We start from the raw sequence: 14,632 nt of genomic DNA, 5'->3' as shown, positions 1-14,632 counted from the left end.
CTTGCTGGTCACATGACTAATTTCGTTTTTTCTTTTTTTCTTTTTTCTCTGTCTAAGCAAGACTCAAAAAAAAATATAAAAACAGTACAATTACATACATCATGAAGTTGAAAAAGTATGCATCAACCATGATATAAGTTAAAAACATAAGAATTTCAATGCATGAATATCAAAGTCTACTTACACAATCAATATTACACAAAGCGAGGATAAGAGGTAGAATTACTACAAATTACTCTATCCTAGCTTGAGACCACCAGTACCTATATACAAATACCTTTATGCAGAGGAACCATATAACAAGACATGAATAATATACATTGATAATATATATCCTCCAGTCTATCCTTTACTCACTACTCCGCAGATAGTGCAGGCTCGACTTTCTCTACGTAGGACAGTACAGCTTTCCTAAGTTTTCTTTTATGTATCCTATGGGGCAAAAAAGAAACAAAAACAGGTTAAAGAAAACAACTCAAATCCTGTGAATCCTTCATTCCAAAAGGTTCAACAGTAGACAGTTCATTAATCCAAAACGCTTCCCTTCTCAGGAGCTGCTTAATGATGTTCCCCCCTCTCGGATTAGGCAACACTCTTTCAATTGTAAATTGCAAATGTAAAGTAATATGACAGAGGTCACTAGCATTGCATACTACGCACACTAGCACACTACGTTCATAAATAACTCCTGTTGACTTTTGGTTTCACATGGTAAACAAACAGCGGGCTCACAGGTGAAACATTTGTTTGACCAATCTACTTCACCTCCTACCGACCCTACGCAGACGATCTCACTCTTTATATTAAGGTAGTTGCCTGCAGAGTCAGATACTGCCACCATCCACTGCTTATCATACCGCTGCAAAAGGTGCCTCTGTGTACTGGTGACTGCCACCAAGGGCCGATGACCAAGCGTTGGTATTTGATGCATGGGGTGGACCCAGGGTGGCTGAGTGCTGGGTTGCAGAAGTATAGTGCCTGCCACGCTAGCACTGTTGTTAGCACTGTTCGTACCAAGAGATGTGACTCTGAATCACAGATGTGCTCTGCAAGGGTGTAGGTTTTGCTCTAACAGTGAGGAGAGGCGATTGAACAAGGTGTTTGGGGGTCCTCCACCAGAAAATTTTGACCCTCAAACTTTTTAAGAAGATTTCACTGCTGGAAGGATGGTCTTTTTTGTAAAACTAGGATGTCTGTGTAGTAGAAAGACACAAATACTTTGGAAACTGGTGATACATGACATGAAAAGGACGCTTTTGCTCAAGAAGAAGAAAACCTACAACTACCAGAATGCACTGCGCCGCCCAGATCAATAAATGCTCCTAATGATAGGTGATATAATGCCGACTTGTCCATGCCAGACAAGAAATGATCTGCTATTAAAGTTAAACAGTAAGCTAAAACATTTGAGTAGCAGAATAGAATCTTGGTTTATATTTGATCTCAGTGTTTCTTCGGCCTCCGTTTTCATTGTGCAGGAAACAGTACGGTGTGCACTTCCTGTTCACAAACTCTCGCTGTTACAGGTACACTGCACTAAAATATGTTTCTAAAGACATTGTAGGCGAGAAATAGGCAATACAGTAACACAATCTTGATATGTATTTGATCAGCACTGCCTAGTTTTACCATTTGATCTGATTTCCATTCTGAGTTTGATAGAGAGGGGGGCGGGTCTGTCTCTTTATCTGCCTCTGTACTCTTTATGTCTGTGGTGGCACAGGTGGTGGGCAATACACAAAATGCAGAAGTACAGCCTGTAGCTTATAGCTAGCAAAACTCCAAAAGACATAAATTACGTCATCCCGGTGGGTCAGGAGGGATATGTAGGCACTGGTTAGGTGGAGGGAAGTTTTCTGTATAAATTTATGGTGTTAATGTCTTTTATTTTGTCAAAACAAAAGTCCTCCGCTACTTTCATGTTTTTATTGGAGGGAACAAATGCACATGTTCTTAATATTAATATTAAATATCGTCCCCTGCATCCCACCTGAAATCTACCCCTATGTTGCACAGAGCTCCTTTAAAGGAATAGTTTGAGCTTTTGGGAAACCACTCTTATGAGAGTGGTATCAATCTTCTCACCTCAACTCTTGGTAGGAAGCGAACAAGCATATTTCCTAAAATGTCAAACCTTTCCTTTGATTTTCTGCCCTATCGGAAAATGTTATGAATGACTGGGTGATTTACTGTACAGTGTGTGCTTTCAACCAAATAATCATGTTCACGCATCACATTTTTCCTCTCATGTGCTATGCATTTATTCAGCCTATTTTATGCCGTCTATTAACGACTGATATTCTTCTCCTCGGTGACTGGAAACTGAAGATTGGCCACTTGATGTGACAGAGCAGTAAAGTGTGATTTATGTTTCAAAGGTCTAATTGGCAGCATTTCCTTCGTCTCCAGGCTGCACTAGTCAGATTTTTGACATATCTGAAAACCTTGGGAGATATATACTTGGCCTTAAACAGCGCTGGCTGGTCTCAGATAATTTATCTCTGTCTTGAGCTACCACTGAATAAAGAGCAGGCCTGCTTCTGTGGCTAACTGCATTACTCTTTGGAAATATCGATTTACGGAGTTCAGCAGAACGATGTCTTGATGGAAACATTTTTACAGAGAAAAGAAAAAACAATAAAAGGGTTATACATAAAGGCAGTTTAGGAACAGCTCATATAACTTAACACCAAACTGTATTTTGTCCAGCCATTTTATCATAAAATCTAAATATATTATGCTATAAAACGTTATGTACTGTAATATGATACAGAAACCATTTCCTCGGGACATTTTTGATAAAGTAGACATTGACTGGACTTGTTTTTATCCATGTTATACTGCTGTGGCTTTGCCGATGATGATGCTGATCGGTCTTAAATGTCTCAACAAATAAACGATAGTACAGATGGATTGTAACTTTGGTTTATGACCAAATACCTGCAAAACTAATCACAGTGCATGCATCAATTTTTTATCAGTACTTTTAGCATTAGCAACACACAAACATGGAAACACAGTGGGCATCCCTATGCTCTCAGGGTACGATGTCTCTTGATATGACTTATGTTGTCAGAGATTGTTGGGGATTATGTTTGGAGATCAAATTGCAAGGTACAAAGGGATGTGGTTGTTTTAAATGCTGTCGGAATGGTACAAACCTATTCAGCGACTGTGGATATGTCTAAAGTCAAGAAAACTGTCTCGCCCACAGTTTTGAGGGCCGAGGTTTCAAGGAGCCGAAGACACCAAGCAGTGACGAACTGCAGCTGGCCAAAATAATTACATCTGTCTGTAGCCAGGAGGCGTGTTCATGTATCTCAGGCAGGAAGAAACTCTTTGTAACATAGATCAGCGTGTGTCAGGAGTCACAGGACTCTGGGGGTATATTCTGGCCGCGATTTGCCACTAAAAGTTAAACTGCCTCCAACTTAATTTGGCTGCACTTAGAGTGACCACCGAGGCCTTCCATAGACATTTTATGGCAGCTCACTAAAGGCTGCGCTTCAACGCTGCTTGGTGTGTTATTGGCGTAACATCAGTAGGCTATGCTGTTGTTTAGTGATTCTAACATGTTGACCCAGGCAAATGTGCTGAACTTAATATTGAACATTTGACCTAAAAAATAAAATTTAAAAAAAGACATTGCTGAGAACATGAAGCCCTGTGAACAGCTCCCCAAAAGTGAAGCCAGAACATCTTGATTGCCCCCTGGTGGCTGGCTGCAGTATAGCTAATAAACCCGCCCCCTCTGTGTTAGCAGGTGGGACATGGACCAAGCTAAAAAATCAAAGTACAGGTCAAATAAATTTTACGCTGATGAACATCTTAATGTTCGTTTTTTCTGATAAGTTTGGTTTTAATTATTTATCGGATGCTATTAAAAAGGGGGTTTGATGTCATAATGGACAGCTGTGTGGGTCAGTTAGTGTGCTTGCAATCAATGATGCTGCATGTGATTGGTCAGATGGCGTGAACTCAGTATCGCAGAGATCAGTACTGCACAGACTCAAAATGACATCACTGGCGTAATATGGCGGCGGCCGTATCCGGGATATTTTGGCCTTGTTTTTGTACAGCCAAATACAGCATATTGCTGCCACATCAGGAAAAAAATAATGGATCAGTATTACATTATAACATAAAAAGCTTATTGTTCTAACAAGTTTTTCACGTTATAACAGTATATTTTCAAGTTATAACATTAAAGTTTCATGTGAAAACATGAATAAACTTTTCACGTTATAACGTAATACTGATCCATTATTTTTTTCCCGGTGTGGCAGCAATACACTTAGCAGAAGGACATGGAAGTGTGTTGTCCATCTTTGACAGCCAGTTCTCACTCCCAACTCGTTAAATACCGATGCTTGTCGGCAGACACCGACGCACAGAGGTGCACAGAGCACACAGCTGTTTCTGATGCTGCAGGTGACTACAGTAGAATTCAGAGCGAGAAATTCCAAATAGGGCAACTCTGGACTTTCCTTGAGGAGTCCTCTCTTTGTTTCCTGTGTGAAGGTCAATATATTTTGACGTGTACCACTGTCCAAGCGTCGGTGTTTGATGAGTCGGGATGAGAATTTGTTGTCTTTATATACAGTCACTGATTCCTACTTGCAGCCTCACGAAGCTGTGAGCATGGCTTCAGTCTTGTGAAAATGCAAATATAAATCATGTATAAGATGTAAAACACTCAGTATGTATCTGTCATATTAATTTGATTATTTAGTTATGATATTTAATGTTACTGTATGAATGTGTCTCTGTAATCACTTTTAACATCTCTATGATTGAAGGTTCAAATCATATTAATAACAATAATAATAAGGTTGCAGTGCTGTAAAATCCAGTATTTACATTTTAAACAACAGCGTCTCTTATAACATCAGAATGATTTAAAATTGTCATTGATTTGTTTTCACACTGTTTCACTTTATTGAATTTATTGTCTCACACACACTCCTAATAAATCACAATTCCCACCTGACTGACCTCCTGTAAACAGCATCGGTGGTTCATTCATCGCGAGCTGCAGCCCTAATCCAAATTATTCACAGTTCTGTCACTGCTGCATTATGCAAACACACGGTACATGTCTGCTTCATAAATCTTCCCTCAACGTCTGGTGTAGGGAATTATCTTAACGGCGGGAAAACAAGCGAAGCCTCTTAGCTGTTGAGGCACTATTGATTTGATTTGCTTCCTAAAAGGGGGGAAATTTATAGATGCACGCCGTCTCCTCCGGAGAGTGATATTAGTTTCCCTCAGGAGGAAAGGATACTGTCTGAGCGAGGTGTGAAGAATTGGGTCCAGATTCAGCAGCAGCGTGGGCCCCTTCGTGAGTGTATAACATGTTATTAAAGGAGAGAAAGTTGTTACAGGACTGTTTCTCTTGAAGGTAACCCAAAGCTCTCCGGTTCTGTGGTCGCAGGAAGAAAATTTATTTCTCGCAGTACACTGAGCGCCGAGACAGCTGACGACACTAAACCCCTGTCTCAGTTTCTCTGCCTGGTTTTCTTCTTCACTCACCGAGTTGCTACCTCAGCTACTCTCAGTTTCACAAAGTCCACAGTTTTACCATAAGAACAGTTTGTCCTGAGTGTTGGAGCTGGAGGTGTTTTTATGTTTAACTGCAGGTTTTCACGCAGCTATATGTAAAGTCTCGATGATGTTATTTTAATGATAAGCTGTCATTGCTGCGTTTGCACTAAACTTCCCAGGATGTCCTGTGTAACATCAGCAGTAATGTGAGGGCTTCTTCCCTCCAGTTTACATTAATAAAGACCTGTTCTTTGCTTCACTAATGCTAACTACCTGATGCTGCCTCCATTCCTGTTACTGTGTGACAAAAAGTAGTGACATCATATATCTAAACATACAACTGTGGCATTATATTGTCATATTTGTGTTTTCCCTAGAGTTTCCTTGTGTTTCCCCTTCACTTTGTTCCCATCTGCTTTTCTCTTCCTCACCCTCATCCATCAAACAAACGTACAAACCAGTGCAGATCCAAACGCAGAAGTGGTTCATCCCAGTATCCCTCCTAGACTCCTCTATCCTCTATCCTTGATCACTTGACCTGGAAATCAGTTGCGACCCGCCATCTTGAAAGACGTCCCAATTGACCCTTCGCTGAGTCCCAGCCCTGGATGCAGACTGACCAATCATAACGTAGCATCAGGCCGGCTCAGACCAGCGTCCGACAACAACACAGCTGTGCTCCATCATTTCAGATTTGCTTCATTTTCAGGCTGGTTTTGAGGATTTGGAGCTAAATGTTGTGCCTGGGGCACGTCGTGTATTAATGATACTCGTTACCTGGAGAGGTTGGAAAAAGATACACGTTTCTTCCCTGTTCCAAAACCAAAATCAAACCCTGAAAAGTGTAGGGTTAGCTAGCTAGCTACTGAAGGTAACTGAATGTATACACATGCTGCTTTTGCTTTTTAATGGTCATAACAGTGAAACAAAGACCGACCCTGCTGTACAGGAACCAGTGAAGGGAAGCAGGGAAATTTTGCTGATATTGAACCAGCTGTGTGTGCAGATGAACGTTGTTAGATTTCCCCTGGAGATCCCTGCCCGTCTGACAGCAGAGGTCCAGGTCCTGGCAGCAGCACGGGGGTCAAGCCAGACACGGTTCATCTGCACACACTGTGATGCCACACAGCTGGTTTAATATCAGCAAAGTTTCCCTTTATATTCATTGTCTTGTGTGGCGATCAGCAGTGATGTGGTGGTTCACGTTTACACTGTGATCTGTAGCCTATAGTTCGGCTTTAGCTTCTAACTATCTTTGTCTTTTTAACCTGTTGTTGCTGCTGAGTCAGTTTGACATCCTGGATATATCCTTCAAACACAGACTGTAGACCCCTCTGTCTGCTTCTCTCTGGAATCACTGGTTCATTTCCCCAAAATATGATAATATTTCTTCAGGGAGTGCAGTTAGTTACAGTGTGGGCTCCATGTTTACTCTGACAGCTTGAAGAACTATCGCAATGGGGCGGGGTTTAGTGAAGGGTCAATGTGGTCTGAGGAGAGATAAGCGAGGACACGCGAGAGCAAGCTTCACTGAAATCTTTTACATCCTTATTTGATATCAGTTATTGATTTGACACCGCAGTTGATCCGACTGATTTGAGACTTCACAACAACACTGGAGTTTTCTTCAATGAAGACAGATGAGAGATTAAACTCAGATGTTTTTCTTCCAAGTTTTATGTCTTATTTGTTTCTTTGTTTTGTCTCTTCAGTTACTTTGCATCTCTCTGTGGTCTCTTTGTGTCTTTTTGAGTCTTGTCGTGGTCGTTATGTGTTAGTATGAGTGACATTTTGTAGTTGAAGGCCACTGCCTGTAGATGACGCCTGTGCCCAGTTGGTCCATCCAGTAATACATCTGTGACTCTGTTGGAAGATGGTGTACTGGGAAGTTATCTGTGCAGACACATCACATGTATGTAAACACATGTACAGCTGGTTATCTCCTTTTTTTCTGCAGGTGGTCAGATCAGTGTCCCGGCAGACCAGCTGATGCATCTGTGGTACAATAAGTTTTTCCCAGCCACAGTCGGCAGTGGATGCTGATAACAAAGTTCAACAGGTCTAATGTAATCTGTGCCTGGGCTGACAGACAGACGGAGGTGGTATAAGAGAGCTGTGTGTGTGTGTCTATGTGTGTGTGTGTGTGTGTATCTACAGACTGACATCATGATGCGAGCGCTGGCTCTCCTGCTGCTTCAGGTGGCATATGGTGAGTATGGCTGAGCTGGAGGAGTCAAACTGAACGGAGAAATGGCCCAGTTGTTATAAAATACGTAAATAAAGGACTAAATTTATTTCAGTTACAGAATCTAGTATTATGTGTTTGTAGTTTTTGGATGTGGTACGCCTGCTGTCAAGCCTGACACCAACAGGGTGGTGAATGGAGAGGATGCTCGCCCCCATAGCTGGCCTTGGCAGGTACTGTAACACAGATGTTTTAAATTCACATGCAAAAGTGCCGATGTGATGAGTGTTCTGTTATTTAGAATTAAGTTCTAATTATTTATGTTTTCCTCTCAGATCTCCCTGCAGGTGAAGCACGGCAGCCGCTACCATCACACTTGTGGAGGGACTCTGATTGGACCTCGCTGGGTGCTGACTGCCGGACACTGCATCTGGTGACTAACAATGAGACAAGATAGCTGCTATGTGATTCAAATGAGAGCAGGAGGTCAAGGGTTTATTGAAGCGAGCACACAGAAACACTGCCGATGTGCAAAAGGACACAAATGCATTCTAGAGAGGGAAATAAGAGGTAAATGTCTTGCAGGCCAGGAGATGTGTACCGTGTGGTCTTGGGAGAGCACGACATGAGCCAGCAGGAGGGCACAGAGCAGATCAGAGATGTTCTGCGCATCGTCGTCCACCCCAAGTGGGACATTGACTTTGTGGCTGATGGGTGAGTTCATTTTGACTTAAAATTTGACTGCAAAATTTCCATGTTTTTGTATCAGTGGAATCCTCAATAAGCATAAATAATACTGTTTGATTATCTCGAACCAAAGACCCGACAATGTAAAGTAAATGCCAAAAAGTTTGGTAATCTGTGCTGAAGGAATATTTTAAAAAATCACAATAGACCGTAAACACAGTCTGAATGAATGATCTTAGCAGGCTCATAAAGTCTGCTCTCCTCATCCGCCAGGTGGAATCTGACTCTGATAATGATTTTCCCACAGAAACGATCTCGCCCTGCTGAAACTGGATAAGAGCCCCATAATGAATGACAGCGTCGGCGTGGCTTGTCTTCCTGAGGCTGGAGAGATCCTCGCCCATGGGACCCCGTGTTATATCTCCGGCTGGGGCAACCTTTACAGTAATGTCACTGTGTCCTCACCTGTCATCCTGACTTTGCACCCATCACAGCAGAGTTTCATTTGCATAGAACATTAATGGGCACTTAAGGCTCAGATGGTGAAAATGTTGCCTAGAACTCATGTTAAACATTAAAATGTGAGCAGTGGTTGACATTAGCAATTGTACAGTTCGCACTGTCTGTCCTTGTTTGGCAGTGACATGCTCCCAGAATGTAGCTTATAACGACAGCTGTGGTCTGTCTCCATATGTAGGGCGATTGAGTGCCTCTGAGATGTGGCAGAGTAGAAGCATAAAGTCGCATAAAGTGGACAAGTACAAGTACCTCAGGTTTTTTCTTGAGTTAACGTACTTACCGGTAATTACTTTCTACCACTGCTGACTGGGAGAATGTTGGGTCTCTGTAAATTAAAGAGCGTGGTCATGACCTGTTCTTTATGGAAAGTGTCCCGCAATAACTTTTGTTGTGAATTAGTGCTGTATAAATAAAAGTGACTTGAAGGGATTTTCAGAATTCTCAAATACACTTCGAACCATTTGGGTGAAAAGATATTCTGTCGGCTGACTAACAAAATGTTTTCGTTAATTTCCGAAGTTGCGACTTTCTTTCCTATCCAGGTAGCCAGCAAGCTGCCATTCTTGTTTTGAGTCGGAAACAGAGGCACAGGTCTCTTTAAGGTTTCTTTAACATCCAGGTGGATGTGGAAATCTTTAGGGAGCAACAGTGTCTTTAAACTACCTTCTGATTAAGAAACGATTACCTCAGTGGCTTGAATGAATGCTAAAGCAGCAAAAACTGGGCCTGGTCCAGTTGTTTACTTCACCTGTGTGTTTTAGCTCGCTAATGTTAGCTAATGTTAACATGAACATTGAGGAGTCAGCTGTCTTTATGTGTGTGAGCTGAAGTCAGGACTAGGGCTGGGCAATATGTCCTGAAAATTACATCACAATATTTTTAAGCTATATCTCGACACACAATATATATGATATATTTAAATTTCATCAGAAGCACTTGAATTAATGCTTAGCTTGAAAGACAGAATCGATACTATCGATCGGTAACAATATTTCAGACCAATTATCCTCACTGATGCAAAAAAGTTAAACAGATGACTTTTGTTTTGTTTATTCAAAAAATATTAAGACAATGAGATTTTGACCAATAATCATCAATAATGTGGATTTGACGACTATGTGGGTTAAGAGTAAAGTCTGGTAAGCTGATAAATTGAAATCACTTTACTTTAATGCAGCCTTTAAAACAAGGGGAAAAACAACATTTATGCCATATCATAACGATATATAATCTTGTGTCTCGATAACGATATAATATCTTCATATTGCACAGCCCGAGGTGGAACTTGTGAAGAGCTGTGTGCAGTCACCGAGGCAAAGTTAAGATAGCTATTGATGGATGATAAGTCCCTCTGAACTGTAGAGCTGCTAGTTTAAATCACAATGTGTCGTCTTTTGTTTTTACCTGATGTGTGGAGTTCTTTGAGTTGTTTAAAGGCGCCCATGAAGTTGCCATGCTGAGTCATGACAGTAATGCAACTAATTAGTTTTGCTGCGGAGTTATTCATAAAGTAATGTAATTACCTTTTAAATGAACAGTGTGTTATGAGTAATTACACTTCTGAAGTTAGTTGCCCAACACTGCTCTCTGCCTTGTATATTTATTGATGCGTTGCTGTCTGAGCAGCTCTGTTTGTCCTCTCTGTGTCTCAGCACACGGCCCCATGCCTGATAAGCTGCAGCAGGCCTTGCTGCCCGTGGTGGAGCACAGCGTGTGCAGCCGCAGCGACTGGTGGGGCATCAACGTCAAGAGCACCATGGTCTGTGCAGGAGGAGACGTCGTGTCTGGATGCAATGTGCGTGAGGCAAAAAAAAGGCAACTTGTACCCATCAGAGCTGAACTACCTGCTGTGAACAAGGACAGATCCTTTACACTGTGCTCCTGTTTCTCTCTCAGGGAGACTCTGGCGGTCCTCTCAACTGTTTGGGCCAGGATGGTCGCTGGTACGTCCAGGGTGTCACCAGCTTTGTTTCCTCTCGTGTCTGCAATGAAGTGAAGAAGCCAACCGTCTTCACTCGCACCTCCGCCTTCACAGATTGGCTCAGTGACGTAAGTTAATCAGACTTGTTGTCTTGCTGTAGAGATACAGACATGTACGGCACTCAAGTGTCACTAACATGAAAATGTCATGTATCAATAAGTGATGTTCTCTCCTCAGGTCATGCTGCAATACTGAGGAACAACTGGACACCAGTTTATCAATAATGAGGTCTCAAATCCAAATATTTTCTCTATTAATTTTTAGTTTCACATGAGCGTCAGATAGAACAAAATGTCTGTTAGTGCTGAAAAGAATATAAAAAGATAAATACTTTTCATTCAGTACAATAAAAGTTTGTGTCTCTTATCAGCGTGCCTCTGGTTGTAAATTATTGGACCTGCGTTTTAATCAGTCACCAAATTGTTGTGCTTAATTTGCATCACAAACAAACCACAACTGTTTATTTCAGCAGCAGCAAGAATCAAACAAAAATCTGCATTTTTCACGAGAAAAGTGCAGAAAAATTCCCCATCTCTGTAAAAATGCACCGTTCCACTTCATATTTCATCCCCCCCTCACTGCTGTGTGATAAGAAGAGTGAGGAATGGCTGCCCATCAGCGTGTGTGGAGGACTTATGAATCAGTATTTCCTATCAATCATCGCCAAGGTCGGCCAAGTGTCGGCGCTGGTGAACATACTGTCTGATGCACCCAGGTGGGAGCTGAGCTGGAGAGCAGCAACTCACATCAGATAAATAGCAGCAATAGGTTACCTTGATGCACGACCTCAGCAGTCTGCTGCGTCAGATAACAGCAGCATTTTGAGCCGCTTCACACAAACACACATCCAGTTTGTGACCGCAGACTTTGCTATTTTTAGTATGTGATCATACACAAGGGTACACAGCAGAAAGTACTGGCATCAAAATACATTGCAAGTGCTCATTATGCAGACAGAATACTATATATTATTGAATTTTAGTGAACTATTTAAGAGCTTATAGTCTGTATTATTCAAATACTGTGTTTATTCTGTTAAACCAAACACTGAGACACAGTGATGGGTGATGTTCTGCTTCAAACTATGACATGAGGACAAACCATCTGACATTTATCTGTCCCCATCTGCTGGTAGATGTGGGAACCTGCTCAGTCTTGACAGCATCACAGCAGCTCCATCCAGTGGAGAGACAAGAAGACAGACAGACCAACAATGGTAACTGCTGTGATTTCTAACACAGACATCAGGCACATAAACTCTTATGCTGGACAGATATGACATTTAACTTCATCACAAAAAAAAAAGCTGGTCTTCTTTAATTAGTTTTAAACAAAAGCGTAAATACTCACAGGGAATTTCAGAAATGTGTCCATCTCACTTTGACAGTTTTAATTTATTTTACTCACAAAATCTTTTTGAATATCGTCCTCCGACTGTCCGGCCGTCATAGTCCAGATGTGACAGGCAGGTTTAAAATATTGATGCTCTTTTAAACTACCTTAAAGTATTACAGCACACTCACAGCAGTCACTTTAAAGTCACTGTAGGTGATATTCGGAGCATTAATACAGCAGCAAACAACTATCTGAAGTACTGGCATCCTGAGCAGAGAATGACGTCACGCTCCCTCTTTGTGTTTGTGTTGTAATCTGAGCTTCTTCATTCCTTATCGTGTTAACCAGTCTGGCCGTATGTGGATAATGGTGCATATTTCAAATGGAATCAAAATCAAATCAAGTTTATTTATAGAGCACATTTAAAAACAACCACAGCTGACCAAAGTGCTGTACAAATTAAAAGAATGACATGCAGGTATAAAGCAATGAAACATGTACACAAATATAAAACAGAATAACACCAGTACGAACAATTACATACGTAGAAGGATTAAAAATGCCACTGAAAACATGTACGTTTTAAGATTTGACGGAAAGGTGTCAGTGGAGGGGGACCATCTGGTTGAGATTTGAAGGCTGTCCAGAGCTTTGGTGCAGTGACCACAAAGGTACGACGTCCCCTCACCCACCAGCCTCGACAGTTAAATGACAATGTTCTGAGGATCTAAGAGGTCAGGAGTTGGAGTAGGGGCAGAGGAGTTCAGAAGTATACTAGGGTGACAGCTCAGGTATGGCTTTGAAAACACAAAAGAACTTTAAAATTAATCCTGTATTTGACAGGTAGCCAGTGCAGGGACGCCAGCACTGGTGTAAAGCTGTCTCTCTCTCTGGCACCAGTGAGGAGTCTCGCTGCAGCGTTCTGCACCAGCTGCAGGTGAGACAATGATGACTGGCCAACACCCTGAGAGTTGCAATATTTGTAATCTCTGTCGCTCTGCACTGCGCTCATATGGCGGTTACTGCTGATAACGCCATCCTAACCCACGGTGGTGGGACGGCGTTGTCAGGGAAGCTTCACACCCAGCCTTAAATCCCCTCCTGGTTAACAATCACTACATTTACATGGACAAAACATTATGGTTATTTCCCTTATTCTGAAGAAGACAATATTCCTACTGTGCTGTTTACATGACTGATAAAGAGGAATATTCTGATATTCCTGTTCACATACATACTCTGATTAATGTGTCCTCAACACATCAAAATATAGCAAAGTAAAACAGCTGGAGCTGCTTGTGTCATTTTGCTTCTTTGTGTCTGAATAGGATTTTGTCAGTTTTCCACTAGTGGAGGACTTGTTTAACTGTGTGAACACAGCCTCCGTCTGTCATTCCTTCAACACTTTATTGAAAAGGTTGGTGTTGGGATACTTGTGCATATCTACAACGTGTTAGTAGGGTTAGGGTTAGTCTGTCATAATGTTTAAAAGTAGGGGTGTTTCTGCTTGCGACCAGAAATGTTACTGCAGCTGCGAGTTGATTTGTGTACAGCACGAGAGCTGACTGTAAACAGACTGTGTGTTGCAAACTGCAGTAAAGCCCCCAGTTGAGTTGCATATGACAAATGTGCCATGTACACGTCCAAACAATGAGATTAAAATGCGAATCGGAAAATGCTGAATTTGGAAAAAGGCCTACTTCAAAATATCCAAACGTAATATGCTGTTTACATGACCTGTATCAAATTCAGAATAGTTAGTTAGCTGCGAGAACCAGGTGTAGACAGTCCCGCCCCAGACTCAGAATCATAGTTACTGTATGCTCTAAATGTTTCACTCAGCTGCTTCAGTCAGTCTTACTTGAGAACTTGCATTTTGCCCCGGGCTTTGCCTCTCAGGCTACATTCAGTGTGCCGTGAGGAGCCCAAAGGGAGCGCCTGCAGACACATCTCTGGGCTGAAAGGGAAGCCTCTGAATGTTTGTCTGATAAAGAGGCAGCTGTGGGTTTAGTTCGAGTCACTATTCTCCTGAAAGATTGTGGGTTTTTTTAACATTAAGCAAAGGTGAGGTGGGAGAGCACATTTTGTAATGAAGATGCAAATACAACATAAACTGTCACATACCAGTCTCTACCAGGGCAAGTACACATGATTTTAGGTGTTATTAGTGAATTAACAATACAGCAGAGGATTACATAGCATTTGTATTTTATTTTTGTCTTGTTATACCATAAAAGACACTCTATAACCAATGTGTGTTTTGCTGGATAGAATTAAATATTAAAGTAACAAAAAGTAAAGATAATGAAATCCTTTCACCCCAAAAATGTCAGAGTACTTTATGCTGACACAATACTGTAAATTATCAGAATACTACTGTA

General features: G+C 41.6%; 1 protein-coding gene across 3 annotated transcripts in view; it reads left to right on the top strand.

Annotated features, from left to right (window-relative positions):
• The window catches only part of LOC125896398 (chymotrypsin-like elastase family member 3B), a 71,391-nt gene extending 60,187 nt beyond the window's left edge, over positions 1-11,204 (top strand). For 2 of the 3 annotated variants that reach the window (XM_049588942.1, XM_049588943.1), the window contains 8 exons: positions 7,502-7,753; positions 7,874-7,962; positions 8,065-8,162; positions 8,315-8,443; positions 8,724-8,860; positions 10,588-10,730; positions 10,832-10,984; positions 11,094-11,204. In XM_049588942.1, coding sequence (XP_049444899.1) covers positions 7,711-7,753; positions 7,874-7,962; positions 8,065-8,162; positions 8,315-8,443; positions 8,724-8,860; positions 10,588-10,730; positions 10,832-10,984; positions 11,094-11,111 — 810 coding nt within the window. In that variant the 5' untranslated portion in view covers positions 7,502-7,710 and the 3' untranslated portion in view covers positions 11,112-11,204. The remainder of the gene's footprint in view (positions 1-7,501; positions 7,754-7,873; positions 7,963-8,064; positions 8,163-8,314; positions 8,444-8,723; positions 8,861-10,587; positions 10,731-10,831; positions 10,985-11,093) is intronic. The other variant, XM_049588944.1, reaches the window with a different exon arrangement.
• The last annotated feature ends 3,428 nt before the right edge of the window (positions 11,205-14,632 follow it).

The sequence above is a fragment of the Epinephelus fuscoguttatus genome, linkage group LG10, assembly GCF_011397635.1.
Source record: "Epinephelus fuscoguttatus linkage group LG10, E.fuscoguttatus.final_Chr_v1".
NCBI classification, from domain to species: Eukaryota; Metazoa; Chordata; class Actinopteri; order Perciformes; family Serranidae; genus Epinephelus; species Epinephelus fuscoguttatus.
This window is presented reverse-complemented; position numbering and strand designations above follow the sequence as displayed.